Source organism: Serinus canaria, chromosome 7 (genome assembly GCF_022539315.1).
Source record: "Serinus canaria isolate serCan28SL12 chromosome 7, serCan2020, whole genome shotgun sequence".
In the NCBI taxonomy this organism is placed as follows: domain Eukaryota; kingdom Metazoa; phylum Chordata; class Aves; order Passeriformes; family Fringillidae; genus Serinus; species Serinus canaria.
This window is the reverse complement of record NC_066321.1, coordinates 9,460,156-9,487,056: the sequence shown is the minus strand read 5'-3', so window position 1 is coordinate 9,487,056 and position 26,901 is coordinate 9,460,156. Positions and strand designations below refer to the sequence as shown.

At 44.2% G+C, this 26,901-nt stretch overlaps 2 protein-coding genes across 3 annotated transcripts in view; both read left to right on the top strand.

Moving 5' to 3' along the window:
- KALRN (kalirin RhoGEF kinase) overlaps positions 1-13,672 on the top strand; it is a 464,195-nt gene extending 450,523 nt beyond the window's left edge. For both annotated transcript variants that reach the window (XM_050976704.1, XM_050976706.1), the window contains 6 exons: positions 1,076-1,207; positions 2,920-3,084; positions 3,951-4,029; positions 5,163-5,363; positions 6,247-6,385; positions 8,552-13,672. In XM_050976704.1, the coding sequence (XP_050832661.1) occupies positions 1,076-1,207; positions 2,920-3,084; positions 3,951-4,029; positions 5,163-5,363; positions 6,247-6,385; positions 8,552-9,097 (1,262 nt within the window). In that variant the 3' untranslated portion in view covers positions 9,098-13,672. The remainder of the gene's footprint in view (positions 1-1,075; positions 1,208-2,919; positions 3,085-3,950; positions 4,030-5,162; positions 5,364-6,246; positions 6,386-8,551) is intronic.
- A 462-nt stretch (positions 13,673-14,134) lies between these two features.
- Positions 14,135-19,559, top strand: UMPS (uridine monophosphate synthetase). Its single transcript, XM_050977053.1, has 6 exons — positions 14,135-14,295; positions 14,516-14,669; positions 15,965-16,633; positions 17,307-17,482; positions 18,027-18,141; positions 18,904-19,559. The coding sequence occupies exons 1-6, from the start codon at positions 14,146-14,148 to the stop codon at positions 19,083-19,085; spliced, it is 1,446 nt and encodes a 481-aa protein (XP_050833010.1). The 5' UTR covers positions 14,135-14,145; the 3' UTR covers positions 19,086-19,559.
- The last annotated feature ends 7,342 nt before the right edge of the window (positions 19,560-26,901 follow it).

Below are 26,901 nucleotides of genomic sequence, written 5' to 3'. Positions count from 1 at the left end.
CCTTGGGGGCTGGCAGCACACAGGAACAGCCCATGCAGAGGCAGCCAGATGTGGAGCTGTGCCAGGTGAATTGAGATGTTTAAGTCATACCACCATTCCTCAGCCACAGTTCCCATTGATGGCTGAAGGCTTTGCATACTCCTTGTGCTTGATTAAGTCATCTGACCATAAACATCACATTTGGAAAATGAAAATGCACTGGCACGGGTTCAGCTCCTGCATCCTGCTCCTAGTGCTGCTTCCAGGAGCTCAGGAAGGTCAGCCAGGGGAAGCTCAGCTCCCTTGGGCAGCCAAGTCCCTGGGGGAATGATACCCCAACTGCAGAAACTGCAGAAACTGCAGAAAAATCTGGGCTTCAGATTCTGCCTGGAATGGGAGGAACTGGAATCCAGTGACACTGATGTTCTGCCTCCCCTTCTCTTCAGGGGACAAAGGAGGTGAGAGTAAGGTTTAGCCTGGGTGAAACTGTTCTTCAGGGATTCCACTTGGAGACATATCTCCAAGCGTGAATTCTCAGCACTGTAATTAGTGACCCATCTAACTGGAATGAATATAAAATGATGAGTTGATGCTCATTGCCTCCAGCTCTGAGAAGGGATTTGTTAGCTCTAGAGATGAGGTGCCAGCTGTGTTGAAGGGGATGGCCCAGAGATTAATGTCTAACTGCAGAGTTACAGATGCAACAATGTCAGAAGCATTTAAAAGTTGATTTATTTGGTCTCACAAACCCTGGAGATCCAATTTCTCTAATTTATCCAAGCAAGTCATTGGCTGCACTAACTACTCCTGTGCTGAAGGGAGCCCTAAGCAAAGCACAGAAGGATTACTGGTCATTTGTCAGTCTGCTCCCAAGCACACAAAGCACCCTACACACAGAAGAATCCTGAATGCCTTGCTTGTGTCATCTTTGGGCATTCAGTGGTAGCTGACTCCTCACCTGCTGCTTAGTTAAGACCCTCTACAAGGTGCAGCTGTTTTCTAGTGACCTGATACACCTGATACACCCAATGTTCAGAATAAAGCACTCACACGTATTGATGTGATGCTGGATTTGGTATTGTTTCCTCTTCCCAAGGTGTGCCAGCTGCTCCAAACCGCCCCATTGCTCAGGAGAGAAGCTGCACCTCTGTGATCCTGCGCTGGCTACCCCCAACCAGCACAGGCAATTGCACCATTTCAGGCTACACAGTGGAGTACAGAGAAGAAGGTAAGTGTGTGAGCTGTGCTTGCTGGCTGTGAGACTGAGAACAAGGTAAGTTTCCTTTATGACACAACAGGTCCCAAAAGCATTCTTGTCACCACTAGTGTGCCACTAATTGTAGCTTACAGATCTCAAAGTCTAAGGCAGAAAGAAGCCCTTCTATAATCCAGTCCAGCCTCTCATATGTTACAGACCATTCTGTTTCCTCTGGTCCCTTACAACAAGTAAAGTGTGCTAAGCTAAAACATATCCATCACTAAGGCATCTTTTTATCATTTGCATTTTACCACCATTCTTTCTGGTGGGTGCTTCCCAGAAATGCAAAACCAAATCAAACTCATTATTTTTTTTTATCTGGATAAAGTTGCAGATCCCTGCATACTTTTCAAGCTTGGCTCTGAAACCTATTTTTTCTTAAATCCAACCATCCGTTTCCCCTGAAGAATTAGCTAGATATTAAATGCACTGTTTTCCCAATATGCACAGGCATATGCTCTTGAAAAGGGCATTTGAAATGATTCCCAACCCTTTTTGCATTCCTCCTAAAAAGGTGTGAGGGTCCCTGGGCAGTAAACCTTGCCTTAGGCATATGGCCTCTGTTTTTCTCCCTTCATCCTTCAAAAAATCCTACCCCATTTTAGTAAGTGTGCAAACCTAATCACTCATCATATTAATGCTTTCTCCTAGTGAATACTCTATCTTGACTCTCACTGTGCCATCAGTGACTGGCATTTTTGTAAAAGAATAAAAGCTCCTTTATTAAGAACAACCACCAAAATAAACATAAAAAACCCCTGGCAGTGTTTTCAGTATTCCTCCCACTTCAAAGGTAAAACTGACTCTTGTAAAACTAATCATGGCCTTGTGAAACCTGGAAATCAGAATCTGTCCAAAGGACACGTAAAACAATTGGGTCATGTTAAATAATACAGGGGTAAAATGCCCTGAACTTACTAAATAAGATAAAATTTTATGTATTCTTGAAGAAATCTTCATCTGTGACAGGGCTCTGTGTTCCAGGGGTCCTTTTCTGTTCTCTAATCCTGTACAGATGAGTAAGTACTGATCCTTTGGTTGTCACAGGTTAGACAGTGGCTGAGTTTGACAGGAGAAGAAACACATGACAGAGTCACATATTTCTTTGCTGTAGTTCTGCTCACCTGCAAGCTGCCTGTGTTAAGTGTCAGAAAGCTGGTTCTCCTCCTGCAGCTGCAGTTTTCACTGTAGCCACCATATCTTCATCTGCAAAAGCATTTGGATTGCACTGACACCCTGTCTCAGTTTTATCTCCCCTGCCCCTGGTTTTGGGTTTTTTTGCAGTATTTCTGCTCCTGTTTCTTTCATAACAGAATTGTCATAAAACCAGCCCTCCCCTTCTATCTTATCATACTGCCCTGAGACATCACTTGTAGATCACAGCCACAGCTACAGTGCTGGAGAGATCAGTTTGTCCCTGGGCTGAGCTTTTTCCGTCATTATCCTGAGTCAACTGAGGGGCATTTCCTTCTTTTCTCATTTAGCCAGATGGGAAGGTGGCTGCAACACAAAATAGCTTCTTGTGATCCATTTCTGGTTTAACAGTCTGCTGTAACACTCTTAAAAACCCTGTAGATTTTACCCTCCCAGGGTCCTGCGTAAGCAGGGTAGAGAAAGCCTCAGCCCTGAGCTCACACAGCAAGTGCTTCCCTCAGCTCCCCTTCTCTCCCTCTGTCCAACAGGCTCGCAGGTCTGGGAGCAGTCAGTAGCCTCAACTTTAGACACGTACCTGGTCATTGAGGACCTGTCCCCAGGCTGCCAGTACCAGTTCCGAGTGAGTGCCAGCAACCCCTGGGGGATCAGCTTGCCCAGCGAGCCATCCGAGTTCGTGCGGCTCCCGGAGTACGGTGAGTGCGCCCTGCAGGGAGGGAATGAGGCACACAGGAACCCACCTGTGCTCTGGGTGGTTTGTTTTGATGGGTCCTGATAAAAGCAGGGATCCTGGACCAACTAGGGATGTAAGAAAAAGCCTGGGAAATGCTCAGAGCTAGCTGCTGGCCCCAGAAAGGATCTTCTTGTCTTCACCTCCATCCAGGCTCAGAGCCTGCCTCTGCCACAGAGGCTATTGAAGATTCTGAGCAGGTCCCTGCTTTCTATGCCAAACTATTTCTAGTCTTTAACTCTGCCCAGTGGGCTCCATGTCCTGGCAGGTGTCTGTCCTGTCTTTTCAGGAATGTTAGCAACAGCTGCAGCTTCTGCTGGGCAGCCCAGCTGGGGGCTGCAATTCCACTTGCTAAATCTCCCTCCTTGAGCAATGCAACTGGAAGGGGAATGCTGTGATGGAGGCAAGTCCCAACACTCAGTGTTGCAGGAATTTGGGGCACAGCTCACTCTCAAGTGCTGTGAGCAGAGCCCACTTTCCCCCCTGTTTTAGCAGCCCTGGTGTGCAGCTAGGTTTGTGACTGGCTTGGACAGCTAGTGCTGGAAGGAGCAAGAGCTCACACAACATCACTCTACCCCCATCTCTGTAGCCCTTTTCAGCCCAAAACTGCAAGGACAGATTTGTGTCCCCCTTTTCACACCTTCCCCCAGGGAGCTCTGGCATTTAGTGGTCCAACTCAGTGGAGCTGTGCCTGAGCAGGATGAAACTGGACTCCTAGTGGTAATGTTTCCTGTCTTAATAATAAAGTCTCACACAACTTTCAAATATGTTGTTTATAGTCCTCAGCAAACCATCTTTATACCTTCTTGGGTGTTCTTTGTTCTCTCAAAGACTCTGCTGCCGATGGTGCCACTATTTCATGGAAGGAAAACTTTGACCTTGCCTATGCAGAGCTGCATGAGATTGGGAGGTAATACTAACCCTGCTTATCACTGCAATAAAACACTCAAACAAAGGCTTGAAGCTTTTTCCTTGGTGAGGAGTTTAGGTTACATTTGTAGTTAGCTTGAAAACTGCTGCTCTTGTCAAAGAGCATTGCATATCAGATACTGGTGAAAATACTGAATAAATTATGTTTTTCAAGGTAAATTCTGATTTGAGAATTGCAGACTGGCAAACTGGTAAGCAATTAGGCAGCCAGCTCTCTGGCAGTTGGTATCTTCTCTGTCATCTCTGATTTGAGGTCCTCTTTTGAAGTCATGATTATTTACTGGTTCCGGGTAAGCTTAACCTCAAAGACTGAGTTTGCCAAAACACTTGGGCCTATGTTATGACTGACTTATCTTTGCTGATTGGGAGGGTGAGTTGAACAGAGCCTAAATAGGAGCTGCACATGTGGTCAGGCCTTCGTGCTCTCCAGAGATAACAGATAAGGGGCATGCAAATAATTCTGGCTAATGCAATTATTTCTTCAGCTCAGATGTCAGAGACAATTCTGGGGCTGAATGGACAGGAGTCCCTCTGGTTCTGTAGTAAACTGGGATGTATTACTAAGAGCTCAAGTTCAGCACATGGTTTCACTGGGTAGTTTTACTTTCAGGAATTGTACTATGGTCTGTAGGAGTTTCCTAAATGCTGACAGCTTTTTTCCTGATTTCTTACTGTGTGTCTGAAAAAATGAGACAAAATGTTAGGTCAGTGATTATTTAACATGGGTTTCCTTTTCGTTGTTTGAGAAGGTTTGGTCTCTTAATAAAGCAGCTGGAGAGGGAGACCCACAGCTAAAATAAAAGGAGATAGAACGTGTAAAAGTGGCAGCAAATTGAACCCAGGGGAGGTTGTTAGAGGATATCAGTGTGGCTGCACAAAGCAAAGTGACACCGTTTGCTCTCAGTGTTTGCAAATCCCCAAAGAATCTCTACACCCAGGGTAAGAGATGGAGGGCCTTTGCTGGAAAAGGTTATGAACAACTTGTTAAATCTGATGCCTTGTGAAATACTAATGTGATGAATCAAAATCGAAAATCACTCTGTTATTGTGCTAAAAACTAGGCATGATTTATTCATGAAGCACCTCATTATTTTGTTTTCTTTATAATTTCAGGGGTCGATTCTCCATAGTAAAGAAATGTGTCCACAAAGCCACCCGGAAAGATGTTGCTGTGAAATTCATTAGTAAAAAAATGAAAAAGAAAGAGCAGGCAGCACATGAAGCAGCTTTGTTACAACACTTACAGCATCCTCAGTACATCACTATCCACGATACCTACGAGTCTCCAACTTCTTACATCTTAGTTTTGGAACTGTAAGTACACGGAGCTTGGATTTAAGAGTCTGGGTAGGAATCACAGCCCTATTAAAGCCAAGCATAAAGATCACCCTGAGATCAGCAGGAACAAGATTTTATGGCTTGAGATGTCAAATGAAATAGCCATTTTCTGCAGAGTTTCCACTGCCTTTTCTTTACAGGAAGTAAGATTAAGAGGGACAAATAAAACTGCTGTCTGCTTGGGTAATTTGTGCCAGTGAAAAGCATCAAACTGCCTACTCAGGCAGTTTTGTCCACTTTTTACATTTGAGTAAAAGTGTTTCAGCTAGATCAAAGCCTTCATCATTCTAATGCTTTTTGGTGAAAAGACCTGTGTAGCAGCCATGCTTGTCCTATAAGAAGAAACAGCAACCAAACTCCAAAATGCTTTGCTACGGTATGTCCAACAAAGTATATTTGGGCTATTTCATTGTTTGTTTGTACAGATAAATAAACTAGGTGGAAAAGTTTTATTGGGTTAGTTTTCCCACAGAAAATATTACCAGCTGAAAATGTCAATGATTTTTTTTCTGCAATTATGTAACCAGCTCTATAAATAAATAGATGGATCCAAATAATTAAGAAGCTCTGTTTCCAAAGGGATTGTCTCTCTATTGAATCTATCCTTAAGCAAATGAGTTTACTTTAAGACTGTTGCTAAATTTGTCAAGGACTGGAGATAACAATTGAGGATTAAGCATTCTACCACTTCCATGGCCTGCAGTATCTTGAGATATCATTAATTACTCGTCAGATCTTGCATTTTATTTTCCTCCCTTTTTTAGGTCACAAAGTTTCTGTTGCAATTTTGTTTTCAGATATTAACTGTCCCTAGAGATGCCATGTGATGTTTCATGCACAGGGTATGGTTTATTTGCAGGATGGATGATGGTCGTCTCCTAGATTATCTGATGAACCACGATGAACTTATGGAGGAGAAGGTGGCCTTCTATATAAGAGACACAATGGAAGCCTTGCAGTATCTCCACAACTGCAGAGTGGCTCACTTGGATATAAAGGTAGGAACAAATGAGAATGATGCTGTTCTTCTGTGCCCTAGAACAGAGAGTTCCCAGCTGTACACACAGGGAGGAGGTGCAGCCCGTACCCCACGGTGATGATCACTAAATGGACAAGCTGTTGATCAGAGAAAGGAGTTACTGACTCCTTTGCAGCACCAGGTCTCTGCCTTCAAACAAGAAATGCACCTTTCCCCTTAGTTCCCTGGCTTGTTCCCAAGGGCTTTCTGGATTTAATGATGGGGAAGGAGGATGTCAGAGAGTGAGATGTCACTAGCACCTGTCTGAAGGGAAACTATGAATAATTCTATGGAGTTTGGTTTGGTTTGGGCTCACACTGTATCACCTCAGCCACCAACTTTCCAGAGCAGAGCTGGTTTGTGCCAGGCTGGCAGGGGCAAAGGAAAAGGAAAGCAGCACACTACATTGTGCTGGACAGCCTGAGAGGGGAACTGGGTGGGAAATACTCCCAGGGAAGGGTTCAGAGGAAGAACAAAGGACAAGTTGCACTATGGAGAAGAAACTGGGGTATTCTCTAACGTCACACTCAGACTAGTACAGCTTGTACCTGCTTTTGTGAGCACACATGGCAGGAGGCACTGTACTATCCTGGATTTGGCATTGTACTCCTCTCCTCCCCAGCATCCCAGTTACCTTGGATGACAGAGAATTAGCCATTGAAATTGTGATCAAGTGTTTCAAGTTTTGTGATCTGCAACATTGAATCTGGTTGCCAGAGATATCAGATAATCTATAACACTTTGTAGACTTAAATGACAATTAAAAATGGGGAATGAGGAATGGATTTAACTTTCTTATATAGTGGACAATCCAGCTTCAGGGAGATTTAGTCTCATCTCTCTAAGCCCCAGGCATGTCAGATGAAGTGATACTTTCATTTTTCTGCTGCCTCTACCCCTACAATTCCATTTGTACAGGACCTTATATAAGAATTAGACACAAAAGGCTAAATCATCTTGGTCTCTTTCTATGCAATTGTTTGTATTTTTTGCTCTATTTATGTGACCTGTCAAAAAGTAAGTATTACTGAGGTAAGAAACTGCAATGAATTCTCGGTTTGATCATAAACAAAGCAACAAGGTGGGAAGCTAATTTTCTGTGACCTATCTGCAGTTCCTCTGAATGAGGGATGCTAAATAAAGCATGTTCTGTTGCTAAGTGGGAAGCAGGAGATGCACTGGTAGTGACAGTAGACCTGTTCATGGACTGTGATGTCCCAGGATCCTGCTCAGTTGATTTTGTCAATAGAGAAGAGCAAGTGGAGAGACTGGAACAGCCATGTAGTTAACTTTGCTTTATATATATATATATATATATATATATATATATATATATATATATATATATATATTTATGCATGCCATGAGGCAGCAGTAAAATATGCATGAAGATAAGGGAGAGAAAAAAAGATCTAGAACGGTCCAAGATGTAAATTCAGAAATCATCTCAGAGCCAACAAAGGAAGGATAATCCATGTAATCCATGTTAAGTCCCCAGAAGAGTGCGTATAGGCAATGCTCAGTGTCTCTCACTGAGAGAGAGACCTTAAATACTGAGAGCTGCTAAAACAGAGAGAAACCAATTGGGATTAAATGTAATTTTACTCTGTCTTAGAAAGCATGACTGTGTCCTGGTGTATGCCGGGGAACTCCATGTCAATTGACAGCAACAGTAATGGCACACATCAATCCCTCCCAGGGTAGTGGGTGCAAAATTGAACATTTACTTCATGAGGAAAATTTCTGCTGCAAGTTATGCACACTTACTTAGCCAGCTGTCATCTGAACAAATGGAATCTAAAGAAACTGATCAGATAAGTCTTATAAAAATTTAAAAATCTGTCAGCGCTCTTAATCTGCAGAGATTCATTTGGGAAAATAAACTGTGAATGTTTGGGATAAAACGCAAAATCCCAGTGTGCTGCCGTAGTGCAAAGGAGGATCTTTTCATTGTGACTGCAGCATTGATCTTAATTTAGAGCAAACAGCAGCTGAGCTGGTTCCTTATCATTCACTCTCCTGATCTCTCCCTTGCACATGTGATTAAATGCAAGTTTTGATTAGCTATTAAGCCTACGTGAATCCTACACATTTTATTTACCAAAATATAGTTACAGATAAGTTTATTTCATTGTCTTTTCAACAGCCAGAAAATCTGCTCATTGATTTGAGAATCCCAGTGCCTCGTGTCAAGATCATTGATTTGGAAGATGCGGTCCAGATCACAGGTCATTACCATGTCCACCACCTCCTTGGAAACCCGGAGTTTGCAGCCCCCGAAGTTATCCAAGGCCTTCCTGTCTCCCTGAGCACGGATATCTGGAGCATTGGGGTCCTCACCTACGTCATGTTAAGCGGTGTCTCTCCATTCCTGGATGAAAGCAAAGAGGAGACTTGTATCAATGTGTGTAGAGTGGATTTCAGCTTCCCACACGAGTACTTCTCTGATGTGAGCCACGCCGCCAGAGATTTCATCAACGTTATCCTCCAGGAAGACTTCAGGAGAAGACCAACAGCAGCCACTTGTTTACAGCATCCGTGGCTGCAGCCACACAATGGCAGCTATTCCAAGATCCCACTGGATACCTCCCGCTTGGCGTCCTTCATCGAGCGCCGCAGGCACCAGTACGATGTGCACCCGGTGCCCAGCGTCAAGAGCTTCCTGTTGAGCAGGATGAGCCCGGGCACGTAGTGCCTCCATCCATGGGATCCTACGCTGCTGGTCCTGAGCCCTGTGCCGGGAGCGTGCGGATCTGTCTGTACATATCCCATATCGGTGTTTGCATTTCACCAACTGCAGGGTGGCAATGGGACCAAGGCGAAGGTGGTGACAGCAGCAGGGACACGCTCCCTCTCTCGGGGCACGTGAGGGACACATCCACTGCCAAAAAAGGACTGCAAGAAGCAAACACCAACTGGGAATGAGAGCCAAAATTGCAGTTGCCTTAATCTTTGTGAGGCAGCCTTATAAGAAATCCTCTTGATCTTGCTGAACTGGATTCAAAATGTACAAAAGACTAAAAGTAGGATAGTGGGGGAGAGTGAGACCAGCCTGACCTTAGCATGTACTGCAGAACTGGACCAGTCAGTTTTTGCTGAAATCATTGCAAGCCTGCTCCAGGTTATCAGTCAGATTTCTCACGCCCCATATGCCCAGGTCTGCCATGATTTCAGTGGGGACTTTGCCTGCATAGGACATGCAAGATCAGGCTCCAGTCACTGCTGGATCAGCTCCCATGGTGGCGTGGATTAGGTACACTCATGTTGCGTGGTAGTGCTCAGACCAAAATCCTCCATTAAGCCCCTCCTTGGGCTTTCTGCTGTGTTAAGTCAACGTGCGGCACCTTTCAGAGCTACGGTTAGGGCAATGAATTCACTGGAGCATACAGCTGGTTCTGATTAAGCACAATGGGACTATGGTGGGTTTTTTAAAAGCATTTTATACACATTGTACAGAAATCTTTTGCAAAACCTGTGCATTGAGAAAAAGCAGAGTCCAATTTTTGCAGTATCTGTAAACTAGATGATGACGGTGATGAAGACAATTTTTTCTATCACAGGTTTTCAGTATACATATATTGTATCATAGATATAAATATATATAAATATAAAGGATCCTGTCCCATTTCTAGCTTCAGAAATGCTTGGCCCAAAGTCCATCTAAGCCTTTTAGAGTGCAGTAGGAGTGGTGAGTTCATTCTTGTGCTTACAGCTTGAAAATCGTTTTCAGTGTTTAAAGCATGTCATTTGTTTCATTTCCAAACTTGTAAATATCTCTCAGCCACCATTAGCACCTCATAACCAAAGCATTCATGAGGATATTTTTATGTCCAAAGCCTAATTTGTAATAAAAAAATAATATTTACAATTAAAACATTTCTCTCTTGCAAGCCAAGTTGCAACATCATCATATTGATGTTACAGTGATGGAGCCAGCCTTAAGTATAACCAACATAGGGAGTCTGCAGTGACAAATCAGCAGTTTGTAGGTTGGCCAAATCTTCCTTTCCAGAAATGGGACTGGAAGGGAAAACCGTCTGGGGCTTCCCCATCCGACTGCCACACCACAAAGCTCTACAGCCTTGTGGGGTTACAATCAAAGAGATTTTTTTTCCCCTGGCATGTGGGGACTTTGTCTTGGTGCTGAGTACCATCTATGTGTCTGTAATGGGAAATGGCAGTTGTTACCAAAGGTTTTCCTAAGGAAAAGGGCTTGATCTGACCACGTGTGCTCATACAGACTCTCTGGTAAGGGAGAGAGTCAAATCTCATTTACCATCTGAGTAACTGCACTGTGAGCCAGCAGGAGCAAGCGCTGTCTCTGCCAGTGGGTGGTGGAGATACCCTGCAAGTACTGTTAAATTCTCAGGGCTCTGTTAGCCCTTTTTTGATCCACCTCCAAGCTCCCTTTCACAGCAGGGAGGAGACCTGGCCCTTCTCTTTGTGCTTGCTCTATCATTACAGCAGAGTGGTCCGACGAATTTTGTTAGTGGAGAAGAGGCACAGCAAAAACCCTCAGTGCTCGACACTGAGTGTGTGCAACAAAGAACAGCCCTTGAGGTAGGGAAGCCACAGGGAGAAGGGTGAGCCCAGGCATCTCAGCAGAGTCAGCAGCAGTTCTGTGAGAGATCTCATACAGGGAGGGAGTGTGGAAAGGTTTGAAAGAGACAAGTGTTCATAGAAGGTTAAGCTTTTTGAAAATCATCTAGAACCTATCTCAGTTTCTCTCTAGAGCAGCAGCTGATTTTCTAAGCAATCCAGCAGCACTTCTTAGATAAAGACCAGACTCTCATCCTGAGCCACCGTGCAAAGTATGCAATTTCTTAGCAACTGAATACAGGCAGCAGTCAAGGGGGGTCTCTAATTACCACCAGCCTCAGGTACTTTCTCACTACAGGACTGTCTGTAATTCTTCCTATTTGTCAAAGCTGGCTCTTTGTGCTGTGATTGTGCTGCCCTTAAAAAAATGTTTGTGGAAGTGTGGTCTGTAAAACCCACAGTTTTTATTAGGCCCGTGGGTACAGTTTGAACCACAGGCTTTCTTCTTGGCATTAATACAAACAAATTCTCATGTATCACATGAAATTTGGAGTTATTTAGCATTTTGTTTTCCTACATCCTGCATTCATATGTCAAACTTCAACAGCAGACCCTTTGAATGCACAGGGGAAAAAAGCTGGACCATTTAAGGTAATATTTAAGCCTCTCACTGCTATCCAATAACAGAAAAGAAAACCCAAAAGCCTGAAAGAGAAATGATATATGATTAGGTACTGGTGCTCAAATCAAAAAAGACTCCTTGTTGAGAGAGCTGGGGGTGCTGAATTCTGAAGATGTTGAATGTTCTGGAGTTACTTTCTTTTGTGGTTTTGCTTTTTCCATATTCATGTTAGAACACCTCTTCCTGTGTTTCCAAGATGGCTTGAAAGTGTGGTTGTAGCTGCACCCTTTAACTTCTCCAGCAGCTTCCAACCATCCAGGATGACCAACAGGAATACTGACCACAGTGCACCACAAGCTCTGTGTGCAGTGGCACTGTGCACACAGCCACTGCCATCAGACATCTCCACAGTGCTCTTACCCTGCTCTGAGATCAAAATGTGGCTCACAGTGTCCCCAGGTGCTGGGTGACAGGAGGGCAGCAGCAAAGGTGCTGGTGACACAGAGCCCAGAGGACATGGTGACATGGGGGGCTCTGTAAGATGGCTTCATTTAATGAATGTGCAATGAGAAGTTAACTTACCTCTCTTTCTGCTCCACTTGGAGCAGCCAGGCCAGGGCAGGAATTCTGCTGGCCAGTGGAAACTGTCAGCCCCCATCAGGAGCTGCTGCCCTGGGGGAGGCCCACGTACCCCCAGGCTGCCAAGCCCCCTGTGCATGGTCCTGTTGGGGTGACACACAGCCAGCTCAGGGCCGTAGACTTCAGTATTTTAAAGCAATCCAGGCTTTGAAATTTATGTCTCTCTCTTCTCAGTGATGCCAACAAGTTTCATTTAGTCTTACTGCCTTTTCTTTTTAAAAGACTATGGATTGGGTTTTTTCAGTAACATGTATCTTTTTACTTCTAAGTTAATGCTGAGACAAAGTCTGTGCCCTCAACTGCCCGAGGCTGTGGCTTCAGTGGAGTTCATTGGCATTTCTGACAATGCTATTAGGCCTGTGCTACAAATACTGTGCATAAAGGCTGAATGCAGAACCACACTTTATAACCTGACTATATATAACCCTATTTTAATGCCCTTGCCATGAGGGGACTGTGTCAAGTAACCTAGGATAATATAAATTTCAGAGACAGATGTAAAGGCTTCTCTGTGCACGTAAAGGTCTAGCAGAAAACTTACATGTACAGGGGCTCACCACCTGTTTTTGTTCTTGTTCCTTTCCCAGCAGAGGTGGATTCTCCTCTAACACAGGGCGTGGGTTTATTTTTGAGCTCATTCACTCATGTCCCATCAGAAAATGGTGCTTTCCCAAGGAAACCAAGTCAAATCCCATTTTACTAGGCTGACTGCACACTGCCATCAAGTGATGTACTCTCGTTCTGGGATCTGTATAGTGCTGAGTGTTTCCATAGCGTCAGGATGCTGAATGTTTGCTGTAACTGTAGTCTTTATTATGGAGCTAGTGAAAAACCAACATCCTCTCTACTCAAGCCATATTTCACCTTCATGTCCAACTTCTGATGCTGGTGCTTTTACTTCTCTTTCTACCAAACTGTTCAACACTGCTCTGCCACTGAGGTCAATTTGCTGATAACTTTTGGAAAGCAAATGCAATAGCAAGTGCAAAAAAAAAAAAAAATCAATCTCAGACTTATTCACCGAGATAAGAGCAAACAGTTGGAACGTATTGATGCTTTTCAATCCTAGCAACAATCCACCGAAGGAGGGAAAAAGAAACAGTATTGCTAACAGCTCAGCATTTTCAAGGTGCAAAGTAATTCCACAGCCTTAATTATTTCAGTGTATTGCTGGTCTGCCTTAAATGTATCTTCAGTTTTATTGCAGATTTCATTTTGTATGCACACAATGTTGGTTTGTAAAGGCAAGTTTGTAAATATTTCCTTTGTAAGTCTAATCACTCATGTGTACTGTCGTGAGGTGACTACTTGCTGTCCCATGTTGTTGTTACTATACTGCAGTATATATGGTCATCTACAGATGTAGCTTCAACCTGTACATCTCCTGTCCTTGCATTCCCATAAATAGAGTATACTAAAGACTCCGTTTCTGGGCTTTTTTGATTAAATAAAATTATTCAGAGAAGACCGGGTCAGTCTTATTTCACAAATCTTTCTGAGTGAGGCCTTGCAGACTCAGGGCTGGCTAAGGGCTTTATTCAACTCATGTTTTCGGGGGGCTCTCTCAGGGACCCAGCCCGTGGGACTGTCACCCTGGCTGCATCCACCGAGCGTCCTTTGGGAATCTCCCGGAGAGACCCTCGGGTCACACCAAACCCTCTGCACCGGCGGCTTCTGCTTCCCGGGGAATGGGATGACGAGAGAACAGGGAATCGTGGAGGGGAGAGCGGGCCTCGGGGAGCAGGGCCGGGATGGCGCAGAGGGGCTCCCTCCGCAGGGAGGGGACGCGGGACCGGCACACGGACGCCAGAATGGCGCAGTTGGGGCTCCCGCCCAAAGGGAGGGGACGCGGGACGGCCACACCGCCTCCCGTGTGTCACACGGTGTCCCCGCCCCGCGCCCCTCCCGCTCCGCATCATCTCCGTGCGCCGGGCCCGGCCATGGCGGCGGGGCGCGTGGGGGCCGTGGCGGCGGCGCTGAGCGGGGCGGGCGCGCTGCGCTTCGGGCACTTCGTGCTGAAGAGCGGCCTCTCCTCCCCTGTGTACATCGACCTGCGCGGCCTCGTGTCCCACCCGCGCCTCCTCCGGCAGGTGCGGCCCGGGAGCCCCGGGACCCTCCCGGGCGCCGCGTGTGTCCGGCTGGCGGGTCCCTCACGGCCGGGGCAGCGGGGGCGGCAGCGCTGCCGCGGCTCCCCGGGGCCGGGACCCCGCAGGGTCGGCTCTCGGGTCGTGTCAGGCAGAGGGGTTTTCATTGATTTAGTCACGTTCGCTCCAGCCTGGCTCCTAAAAAGCGTTTGGTTTTGCATTCCAGGTGGCAGGACTCCTTTTCCAGGCAGCCCAGGATGCGGGGCTGCAGTACGACTGTGTGTGCGGCGTTCCGTACACGGCGCTGCCGCTCGCCACCATCATCTGCTCGGAAAATCAGGTTCCCATGCTCATACGGAGGAAGGAGGGAAAAGACTATGGTAAAGCCTTCAAATCAAGAGTTTGCAATTTACCGTGCTTGGGAAATGACTTTATATAATTTGTGGTTCTTTTGTAAGGCACAGCATCTCCCTTCCAGTTTAAGGTTTCCCTTGCAATTTAAGAAGGAGGCCCTCTCCCCCTAAAGCAAACCTCCCAGAGCATTCCAGCCTGACCAGCCTCTTCTGGCTGGTTGCTGTTTAACCTGCAGCTTTAGTCCTGCTGTAGGAGATTTGGAGACTCTTGAAGGGTGTTTTCTGATTCTTTGGTTGTATTTGTGAGAGGTTTTTTCTTTTCTGTACCAATTTTTTTTCTCTTGTTATCCTTGCTATGGTTCTGGGTTAGTGGCCTCATCCAGAAATGAGGATTCTCAGATTCTCCAGCATGCTGAGACCAGAGCTACGTTTCGCTCTCAAACAGAGCTTTTTGCACAGTGACACCAAAAGGAACCTTTCTAGTCTCTTTTTTATATATTTCTCAAACCCCTTTTTCTTTCCTTATGCTGTGGTCCTGTAATCAGTGAGCCAGGTGAGCAGCACTCCCTTTTCTACTCAGTGAACCATTTATTTGATTGTGATAAAGGATGTGGGAGAGCAGATTGAAGCATTAACCTGCCATATAACTGGATTTCTACACATCCTCTTCCAACTGTGTGTAATTAGAAAGTGCACTTGTCAAATCTAAAAGCTGCTCCTGTGTCAGGCAGTGGGACAGCCATGGAAATATTTGCTGTTCCTTCTTGTGAAGCACAAGCCAGTTTTGACAACGATTAACTGCTCCTGGGAAAGCCAGGCATCCCTTTGTCGTTCCCCCCAGGAGTCCTTTCATGGTTGTGTGCCTGTTAGGTAGGACAAAGGCTCTTGAGGCTTTACTGCTTCTGGTTGTTCTAACAGGCATATCAAGCACACAGTGCTGCCTGTGGAAAACAGGGGACATGCTGAAGAGTGCCAATAACTTGGCTGCCTTAAAGATGTTTTAAATAACAAGAGAATAATTTTGTAAGTCTGAGCTTTCAAGTCATGACAATACTAAACTTCCAAAGTCATCTTATTCAAACATTTGAATTTGTGCAGTGTGTCAGTTTTGTTATGGAATATAACTTCTGGAAACATAAAGTAGTATTTTATCAGCTTGGAGAAGTAACAGTCTTTATGAACTGAAAAAAGAGATCAGATCAGTGAGTGAGCTGTGGTAAGAGCTGTGATAAATGGTATCATCTAATAAAGTTTTGATTAAGGTTTTCTTGGGTTGTCCAACCTTTCTTAATTTGGTGGAGTGTTTGCTTTTTATTTTTCAGGTACTAAGCGGATGGTAGAAGGCACCATTAATCCAGGAGAGACATGCCTGATCATTGAGGATGTGGTAACAAGTGGATCCAGTGTACTGGAAACTGCAGAAGCTCTTCAGAAAGAAGGATTAAAAGTCACAGATGCCATAGTGCTGTTGGACAGGGAGCAGGGTGGGAAGGCCAGGCTAGAGGAACATGGAATTCGCCTGCACTCCGTGTGCACCTTGTCTGGGGTGCTGGAGACTCTCCAGCAGCAGGGAGAAGTGGCTGCTGAGATGGTTGAAAAGGTGAAGAAATTCATAGAGGGAAATGTGTTTGAGGCAGTAGCTCAGAATGGTGCTGTTCCTGTGAAGAGACTCTGCAAGGAGCTGAGCTTCAGCGCTCGTGCCCAGCTGCCAGGGGTGCATCCTATTGCAGCCAGGCTTCTCATGCTCATGGAGAAAAAGAAAACAAACTTGTGCCTTTCTGCTGATGCCACCAGCTCCAAGGAGCTGCTACAGCTAGCTGCCACCCTGGGCCCCAGCATCTGTATCCTGAAGACTCATATAGACATCCTGAACGATTTCACCCAAGAGGTAGTAAAGGAGTTGAGAATGCTCGCAGATCAACATGAATTCTTGATTTTTGAAGACAGGAAATTTGCAGATATTGGAAACACAGTGAAACACCAGTATGAAGGTGATTATCATCAAGCTGGATTTACTCTAACTTTGCTTCTGGCGTGTGTAACTGCAGTACTGGCACAGGTTGCCAGGAGACAGCATCGAGTCTCCAGCCTTGGGAAATGCTCAAGGGGATAAGACCCTGAGCAGTCTGACCTAGCATTGAAGTTAATCCTGCTGAGAGAGCATGACCTCCTGAGGTCCCTTCCAACCTCAACTTTTTTATGAATCTGTGGCTGTGCTCAGTAAGTACTTCTGAGTTGTGTGCCATGAGAAACTGCTGCCTGCTGTTACTGTACTACTTGTGTGCCCAGCCTGGCTTTCTTTTGAAAGCTGTAGAACTGCTGTTCTCTTTTCCTGATCCTTATGTCCCATATGATCTATGTGCTATCAGGGAAGAAAAGCACCTGTGACAGCAGATTTCTGGGCTACCATAAATGTCTCAGTAAATATTAAAGGTGAGACACTAACAAGTGTTTGTGAAAAGTAAACCGAGAGATTACGCTTGGTGGTTAGGCAGCTGTCAGAACTGTCGGATGAGACTGAACTTGTAACAGTCAAGCTTCAGCAGTAAAACTGTCTTTTAAATATGTGAGTGATAAGGTGTGCAGCTGTTCTTGTCTAACTTGTGCTTCCTGTTTAAGACCTTTCTGAGGACTCTTTGCCTGTCTTCCTGCCCGTGTTCTCAGGTGGCGTGTTCAGGATCGCGTCCTGGGCGGACATCGTCAATGCCCACGTGGTTCCAGGCCCTGGAGTTGTGAAAGGTCTGAAGGAAGTGGGTCTTCCTCTCCAGCGTGGCTGTCTCCTGGTTGCAGAGATGAGTTCCCAAGGCTCCCTTGCAATGGGTGAATACACAAAAGCTGCAGTAAGTGGGCAGTCTTGTGTCGGGTTAAAAGCTTGTGAAGTGGCACAGGGAGGTTTTATGTGTTTCTAATATTTGCACTTCCAAAAGTCCCTCCAGCTCTAACTATTACAGGTGTTTGTTTTTTCCTTGGAGACTCAGGAATGTGACTGTGTGGTGTTTAAAGGTTACAGCTATAGGCCAGTGATGTAAGGTGGTCAGAGTTCACACTTGGAATTCTAGTACACATCACGTTTTCTATTAGCACTCTCCCCTTTTTTTTTTTTATTTCTTTCTTTAAGCAGTGCATTTCTAATTAGTTTAAATCCATTTGCAGTATTATTTACAACATAGAAAGAAACATAATATTCACTTTTCTGCCAGAGGGAAGACTTTACATTGGGAAAGCAAGAGGTGTTTCATACCCCTGCTTCACACACCTTAAAGTGTCAGAGGGTGGATGAGAAACAGATTGCTAGGCCAGCTGAGTTTTAATTTATTATTTTATTTTATTATTTTATTATTTTATTATTTTATATTATTTTTAATTGTTCACTGATTTTTTCAGGTACAGATGGCTGAAGACAACTCAGATTTCGTTTTTGGATTCATATGTGGATCTAGAGTTAGTAATAAACCAGAATTTCTTCACTTAACCCCAGGAGTGCAGCTGCAAACTGGAGGTAATTTTTTCTGAAATATTTTTAGTCTGTTTGTAAGTCTCCAGTGAAAAAGTAGCTTCTGAAGAGGGCTTGGGTGCTGGTTCTCAGCTGGGAGCAGTCTGTTTCCCACTAAGGGCTGTCTCCCATATTTCTGGATATGCTGATCCCTTTCTTGGGAGCTCCGGAAGGCAGTGAGCAGGCTTACCACCTTTTTTCCTGTTTTGAGATCTGTGCATACCATAAAGCATATTCCTGAAAACATGTAAAATGTCTTCAGATATGTGTTAGTTGTTAAACTATTTAGTAGTAAAAAAATATATAACAAATAGAGAAGTCCAGCTGAAGCACTGGGTATTGATATAGATGCAGTATCAGTGAATGGAAAGTCTTGTGACTTTGCTGACTGAAGAGATTATCTTTGAAGCAGATAAGGGAGATATGTTTCTCTGCAATACTTAATTTTTATGAGACCTAAACTGAAATCACAAGCTTTTATATTAATGTTTGGGGTTTTTGCCTGCTTTAAGAAAGCTAAGGCTTATTTTATGGTGCTTCTTTGAGTAACTGTTCTTCTATAATAATTGCGAAACCATGAGAAAGGAAGGTGCTGGCTGTCAAATTTGATCTGTGTTTTTTGGTTGGCCATGCAATTTCTAGTTCTGTTTGTGGATTATTAGGATGAGAGCTGGGACGGGGGACCTGTTTTGTGTTCCAGCACGTCCCTGAAGGTTTTTAATACATGCAGTTTTGTACAAACAAAAAGAAATGGTGTCTGTATTTCAGGTGATAACCTTGGACAGAAGTACCTAAGCCCCAAGGAGGTTATTGGTGAAAAAGGCTCAGATGTCATTATTGTGGGACGGGGCATCTTGGCAGCTTCAGACCGTCTCCAAGAAGCAGAGAAGTACAGGAAGGCAGCGTGGGAGAGCTACATGAGCAGGCTTGGTGCTCCTGCAGAAGACTGAAAACCACACACTGTCCTAGCCAGAAAGCAAAGCTGATGGAGCTGCACCCTCATGAGGGGTCCAGTTAAATATGTGGACACTTCAGCCTGTAGAAAACTGCCCTTTTGGAGAAAAATCTATTACAAAGTTGTTTTCTTGTTTGAAAAACATTGTACAAAACACTCCAAGGGTATTTTTTGGCTGTTGTGGCCTTGGTCTCTTTTCCCCACCTCAAATTCTTTCTGGCTGTGGAAATGGTATTTAGTTGCATTCTTAATAAACTTTACCTGCACACTTGTTGTGCTGCCCCACCTTCACAGGTTTATTCAGCTCTCCTGTTTCCAAGGAGCAAGTGCAGGTTTTAATGCCACACTGAAATTGAATTATGTGCTGTTTAATAAATACCATTTTTGCTACATTTTCCTTTTCACTGGCTCTATATGTCTTTGTTCTGTGACAGAAGTATAATAAAAAGTCATTCTGGTGTGTCTGTGACTGCAGGAGTTGCTCATGATTCTGTTTACAGAATTTGTCAGAGCAGTTAATTGTGTGCTTAATTACAGTGGAGCTGTTGATTAATATGAAATAAAAATATACTTTATTAGACTTCTTTAGACAATAGCTGGAATACTTGCAGGCTTTACTTTCCAGTGTACATGGTAAATAAGGAGAAATAGAAAAATCTTGCATGATTGGTTTTGATTGTAATGTATGGAATAACTTTAGGTGTATCTGAAAATTTTCTTGAGCAAGAAGTCAAAAACATGGTGATGCAGTTCTGGACTGTTGCTGTTCCAGAGCACACAGAAAGCTGGGTCCTTTTGTTAATACACTTAGGTCTAGACTAGGAACAACTGCATTTAGTGAGGGTTTTGCCATTAGTGCTGGGCTCTTCACCAAGTCTTTGGAAACAGGAGATTGGAGGAGGCTTTTTTTGATTGGTTTAACTTATGCAGGATGTCTAAGACCAAGGGACACAGATTGGGATCTGAGGGCTTTGCTTTAGGCCTCCTATTTTAGTCACTAAGTGCTCTTCCATGATTCAGCTGCTTGTGGGGCTTAAGATGTTGTGGAGAGAATGTTAGGACGTTGTGTGTGTTATTTTCCTTGGGGCTACCAATTGCTTCTGTAGGATTAAGTATCATAATTCACACCTGGAGAGTTCCACCCTGTGGAAGATGGAACTAGTTGATTATGAGGTATCCTGTTTAGACACCCTGCAACAGTCAGTGGGATATTTCACATCAACTTGTAAGATGTTCCAGTCCTTCAGAGTGAACAGAGGATTTTATTTACTGTCTCTGTATCTCATGGCCTTGAATCCTGTAGCAGAAATGAGATTTTCTCACGTAAACCTTTCTGCAGAAAATGACCTTTTCCACCAGAGGGAGCTGAGACTCCATTTCTGGGGAGCGTTGATGTTCTGCCGTTTTTACAGCGTCCAATAATTTCCAGCTCTAAATAATCCTCAGAATGAAAATCTGTCTGGTTTTTAATAAGTTACACCAGTGCTGTTGGGTGTATTTAAAACAATTAGCTGTCATTGAACATTTAAAGCAGCATTCTGAAGCTCATTTAAAACAATGGTTTATCAGAAAGCTGCCTCAGGCTGAAGCTCAGCACAGTTTGTTGTGGACTCACTGTTACAGCACAAGCAGAATTTCATGAGTTCAGTATTTTCCACTAACTGCTGAATCGTGTTTAAGCATGTGGCTGACAGCCGTGGAGCTAAATCCCTGAGCAGGCTCTTAGGAGAGCAAGTTTATCAGGCGTCTTGCTTAAAAAATAGCAACTGGATTTGGATGTGATCAAATATCCAGTCACTTTTAGAGGGTACGTGCAACTCACTTTCTTCACAAAGCGAGTGCTGAGGAACGGATCAATTGGGAAACTTCATTTCACAGTCCTTCTTTGTGCCCTCCAGAAAGAGCTGTGTTCTGGCACTTCATGTGACACCACTGCTGCAAACATTTCAATTAGTAAAACAAAAACGTGTTACCTCCTATATGCATTCTTCTGTCAGAATGATTATAGTAAACAAGTGTGTGCACTTCCTTTGAGGCACCTGAAAGTGATTAAAAATCCATTTCAAATTAAGAACAAATGTTAATTTCCTTGCTTGCTCCTGCTGCTTGCATTCATCACACAGTCCCTGCTGTTGGTCCCAACTGTTCCTAACATGGGAACTAGGTCACAATTTACAAAACTCATTTGCATCATAATATATGAATCTGAAACTCTTGCAGTTTATTCTGTGATCTGATTGAGCCCGTGGTAGAGGCATAAGGCTATATTTAAATTTCTTAATTTAATGTTAACTGGCTGCAGGCATTTATATGAAATTGTGATCCTTACCCATTCTGGAGTATGGTTTATAACAAAATTAAACACTCTTTTCATAGTGAAATAAGATTGTGACCAAGTGCTTGCAGCAAAAAAGCTGCATGGCTTGCTGCTATTTCTGAGCAGCAGTTCCTGAGAACTGTGAGACCAGCACAAGCTGGAACCACTAAGGAATTGTTACGTAGCTGTTGATATTTGTGTGCAAAGTCCACTCTGTGTCTTGGAGGTTGTGGGTATTTGTGTCAAGAGAACCCAGCCAGGGCACTTAAATCAGTATAACTGCATAAATACAGTGCGTTACTCAGACTTAAAATTCTTGCAAAATCTTGATAAGCCCACTTCTGAATTAAAACCAGCCGAGTTAAACCAGCATCATCCTTAAAAGTATTATTTGTATGTCACAGTATCAGCACTGCTTTATTACTGGTTAACTGACAGGTCATATTATAGTTTCCATAGCCTAGTCCATGAAAATTTATTTGAAACTTAATCCCAGAAAAATAACTGAATCACTTCCCTTGAAGTTTATGTGGAAAGCCTGTTGCTGTGGATTTTTTTAGTAAGAGACACAAACATTGCGTTTAGAGAATAGCACCAAAGGAATGTGAAACACCCAGAGGAAGTTTGTTTTCAGATCTGACTTTTGGAGGTCACTGTCTCAGGGAATGGTCTGTTTTGGAAGACTTGTGATTGGGCTGTGGGCTAGACATGCTGGTTGTTTGTTTGTTTGTTTGTTTGTTTGTTTGTTTGTTTGTTTGTTTGTTTGTTTGTAACCATGCTGGTGGATCTCGGTCGGTCTGTACCACAGTGACAAGTACAGCTATGAATGCTGCAAGAAATTAAAACTGGGTTGGCTTTGTCCTCAGTCTTGGTTCTCTGTTCCTACATGACCCATGAGGCCTTTGAGCATTTTCTCATAAGCTGATGTGAGCCACAGCCAGGCTGTGAATGTGCAGGGCTGTAGGTGGAGGCTGGCCAGGACAAAGGACAGGGGGAAGCCTGAGCAAGGCTGTAACTGTGCATGAGGTGGTGGTATGTGTAAATTGAAATACAGACTCGATGCTAGTATTGATTGCAGCTGCTGTGGAAATCCCTGTTTGCTTTCTGGTAGCAATTTGTAGTAACTTGTAGAGTAGATCTGCTTGTTTTGCCAACTGTAACTATACTTGCCTTGATAGTAGCAAACTGTAATGAATAAGAGAAAATAGGTAATAAATTCTCTGTGTCCTTGTGCATGACAGAGTCAGGCATACTACAAACAGTTGCAATCTTTGCATGCTCATAAGCCAAGTCATCCTTCTGGGTTGTGGCATTAATTGGTGTCAGAAGTGTGGATCTGTGATAAACAGGTCGTGGATGCTTGGGAAAAGGCAGTAGAAAAGCAGTGAAAATGGCAAGATGCTTGTAGAAAACCCCTCTATGGGACAGGGATAAGGTGTCTAAGAATTGGTTGAATTTGGAAAGGCTGCAAACTGAGTTTCAGAGGTGACAGGACACTCAAATGCAAAGCAGGGAATAGCAAGGGGCCCTTCATCGGGCTTCTCACAGAGGTGTCAGCTGTAGGTGCTTTGTTTGGCACTGCTAGGCAGGAACTGGCAGCTTTGCAAGCTAAGGATGCAGAAGTGTGAGCAGTTCCCTTTGAATCCCATGGCTTTGTTGCAAACCAATTAGTTAAAAACTACCCTCAGCCATCTGGACCTATATGGCACCTACAGCAAAAGCCTATGTGCCTGGTCTCAGAGCAGATCACTGAAAAGATATATACTGAAAATGGAAAATGAGGAGGAGGCTTTAATTCTGGCAGTGAGTCTTCCTCTCCTTCTTCATTGCCCAAGCTTTGTCCAGATAATGCAGCCTCATGACATTAAAACTCCCCAGGGGCTCCTCCTGGCTCCTGCTGGAGAGGAAGGTCCCCCTGCCACCCATGGTCACAATGACCTCTAGGAATTTTTATGCTGAGCAGTTATGGTAGTTGTCCATGCAGGACAGCCAAAAGCCTCCTGAGGGCTGGGTGGGATGGGTGGTACCAGCTGGGGGCTGAAGCAGGGATTCTTCATCAGGCTGAGGCTGACAGATATTCCTGACAAAAAGAATATTTCTCCTAAACACTGATGCAGAGGCCAGAGTGAAAATCTTCTCCCTGTTATCATCCATATAAATGTTTCTAGAAAAATGCTGGGAGTGTGGGGCTGTCTCCTTTCCCCTCCTTGTAGTGGTCTTGATGGATGCTCTGGCTGGACAATGAAGCTGACTGCTCAGGATTTCCTTAAGGAACAGAGGCAACACCCTGGGTCATGATGGTTGTGCCAACAACAGCAGCAGGGAAACTAAAATTCTTGCAAAATACAGCATCCAGAGAGACCACAAAAACCTGACCTTAATGTTCTGGCATGAAATGTGGCACTGAAACACCACAGTGGCCTGGAAGGGCTGGAAAATTGACAGTCCTTAGGGGAGGCAACAAGGACAGGGAAGCACTCCCAAAGGTCAGGTCAGGGTCATCCAGAGGCTTAAGGGAGCTCAGAGTAGTAAGAATAAGGGACAAATTACTTGAAATGCAATAGATCTGACACAAAGTGGTCCCCTGCAAACAGAAACAGTAGGCTGGCTAAAAGAGAGATGCCCATGGTCACCTTGCAAAGACTGTGGGATAGGCATGATGGGGGTGGAACCACCACACTGCAGGCAGGGAATGAGCCACCTCCCCTCCTCAGGAAGGTGCTGAGCACAATGAGGTCTTATCTCAGCCTCATTTTCTCTAAACTAGATAAACCTGGAGTCTTCTGGATGCATTCAATGACCTTAACATCCTTCTTATATTGTGGGGCCCAGCACTTCACACAGGATATGATTCAATTGTATTTAGTCCTCATTACTGAAATCCATTCTTACCAATGCTTGCAAATCAAACTTCACAGTTAAACCACCTTCATAACAACCCAGAAATTTATGCATTCTCATTAACTACTGTCCCCCGTCCTTTAACAGACAGTTATAATTCTCAGGTCTCCACTCCTCCAGATGTCATACTGATTTGGCAAGTTGGCATGAATTGAAACAACACCATGAGTCTTTTTTATAGCTCATATTATGCACATCATGCCTTGTCACTATGTTATTGCTTATTCCTTATTTCAAGGATGGAATAGTGATCACATTGTACAATTTATGAATATAATTTCTCAAACAGGCAACAAATTGGATTGTTGGCATTCCTTACACCACCCTTGATCATTAGATGCCAAATTTTGAGGCTCAGCAGAACCTGTCTCTGAAGGATCTTGGTGTCAACCTAATTTGGCATACTTACTCCCTAATACATCAAATTATCAAAACCAACAACCTTTAAAGCACATTCATATGTTAAGGCCCCATAGTCCATTTTAATGCCCAAGTATACAGATTCAATTTGGGTGAGGAAGACAAGCAACTATACTTACACTTCATGTTACAATCACACCCAAGCATGGTTTCAGTGTAAATGGGACAGAGCACAAGCTTTTGTTGATTCTGGAAACCTCATGGACCTGAAATAATGAATCAGCAAATACAAACAAAAGAGGTTTTAATGGACTCTGGCATCTTACATGGAATGTTAGTAACATGAATTGTCAAAGATACTGTAATCTCACCGGTCCTTATTCTACATGATGCTGTCTACAGGGTTGGCTTAGTACTAATGGTAATTGGGACATCTATGACCCAAGCAACCCAACTGGCTGTATAGATCATAACCTCGACTGGGCACTCTGATTATAACAAAATTGAATTTTTTTTTCTAATCCATGTTTTTCTAATTTATTCTACAAACATGACAATGACCCTGGGTGAAGCTGGTGGCCAACTTTTTAACCCCTGGATGGTTCTGTTTTTGTGGCACTAAGAGATTACCACCACAGAGGAGAGACACTTGTACCACAGCACATCTTGCTCCTTAGGCATTCCCATCTCATCTGACATTTAACTTTCAACACAACCATTACCCTGTAGGTAATCAAGGCAGAGTGTTTAACATTGTACTTACAGGTCCATGAGGTTTCCAGAATCAATACAAGCTTGTGTTCTGTCCCATTTACATCATCATTTATTGACTGTGCCAGATGAAAATAGAAGTCAGCAGCACCTACTAGCTGCTCCAAGTGCTGGTGTCCTATGCCTGGTTATTTCTCTGTGGTATAAAAAGGACTTACTTTTTACCCCAAAGAGAGCCTCTTTCTCTGATGCATCCCAGTGTGCACAAATCCTTGTTCCCAGTGGTATTTCCTTGGCAGAGCAGACCCTCACTGGGGATGCCAGGCTGACTCCAGGTTCTGTGATGCAGCAAGGGTTGACCTTGGCTGGGTGCCAGGTGCCCGCTGAGCCCCTCTATTTCTCCCCTTCCCAGCAGGACACGGGAGAGAATAAAATGGAAAACGACTCATAGGTTGAGATAAGGCAGTTTACTAAAGCATAAAAATAGACAAGCAAAAGTTTGCATGTGTGTAAACAAAGGGAAAAAGTCCTTCTCTACTTCCCATCAGCAAGAGATGTTCGGGCACTTCCCGGGAAGCAGGGCTGGAGAACAGATAATGGTAGCTCCAGAGGGCAAACACTGCAGTGTAACAATTCCTCCCTGACCCTCCTCCCTCCCTTAACTTTTATATCTGAGCTGACATCATATGGTATGGAATATCCCTTTGGCTAATTTGGGTCAGCTGGCCTGGTTGTGTGCCCTCCCACGATCTTGCCCACTCCCAGCCCCTTGATGGGGGGGATATTAGAAGGACAGGTCTGCTCAGAAATTGCCAAAGCACTGGTGTGTCATCAACACCTTTCTAGCTCCCACTGCAAAGCCCAGCACTGTGAGGGCTGCTAAGGGAAAATGAACTCTATCTCAGTCCAGTCTCAGACCCCTTATTCCTTGCACTCTCCTCATTCCATACCATTTGCGTCATACTCAGATCCCACATAATTTATATATCCTCCAACTGTTCCACTGCATTTATTTTTCATTACTGGGATGCCTTCTTGCCCACACATACAACTTAAACTACATTCTTAAACCATCTCTATACCAAACATACATTTTTATTAACCACTATCCCCTGTCCTTTCAATTAAGATATTATTTTTCCATTTCATGGGCTTCTTTCATCCCTCCAGATCTATGACTTGGGCTCCATTCCATCAGGATGAGTGATCAGGACAGAAGCAGCACACTTAATTGTTGGACATTGACACCAGCCTGGCTCTGGTTGTTGTTGCATTCTTCTTGCTCCTTGCAAAATGAAGAATGAATCTCATTTCTGCTAGTTCCTGCAACATACAACTCACACCACAGATTATTTTGCCCCCAAGGTTAAATCTCCTTGAGGTACACACAAGGTCTCCCCGTCCTTCTTCATCACCCACCACATACACCCAGGTCCTTGGGCAAAGACAATCCCACAAATGGGATTGCCTTTTCCCATGGCAGGAGAAATCCACACTGACTTTCCCACTTCCCTGTGTGTGC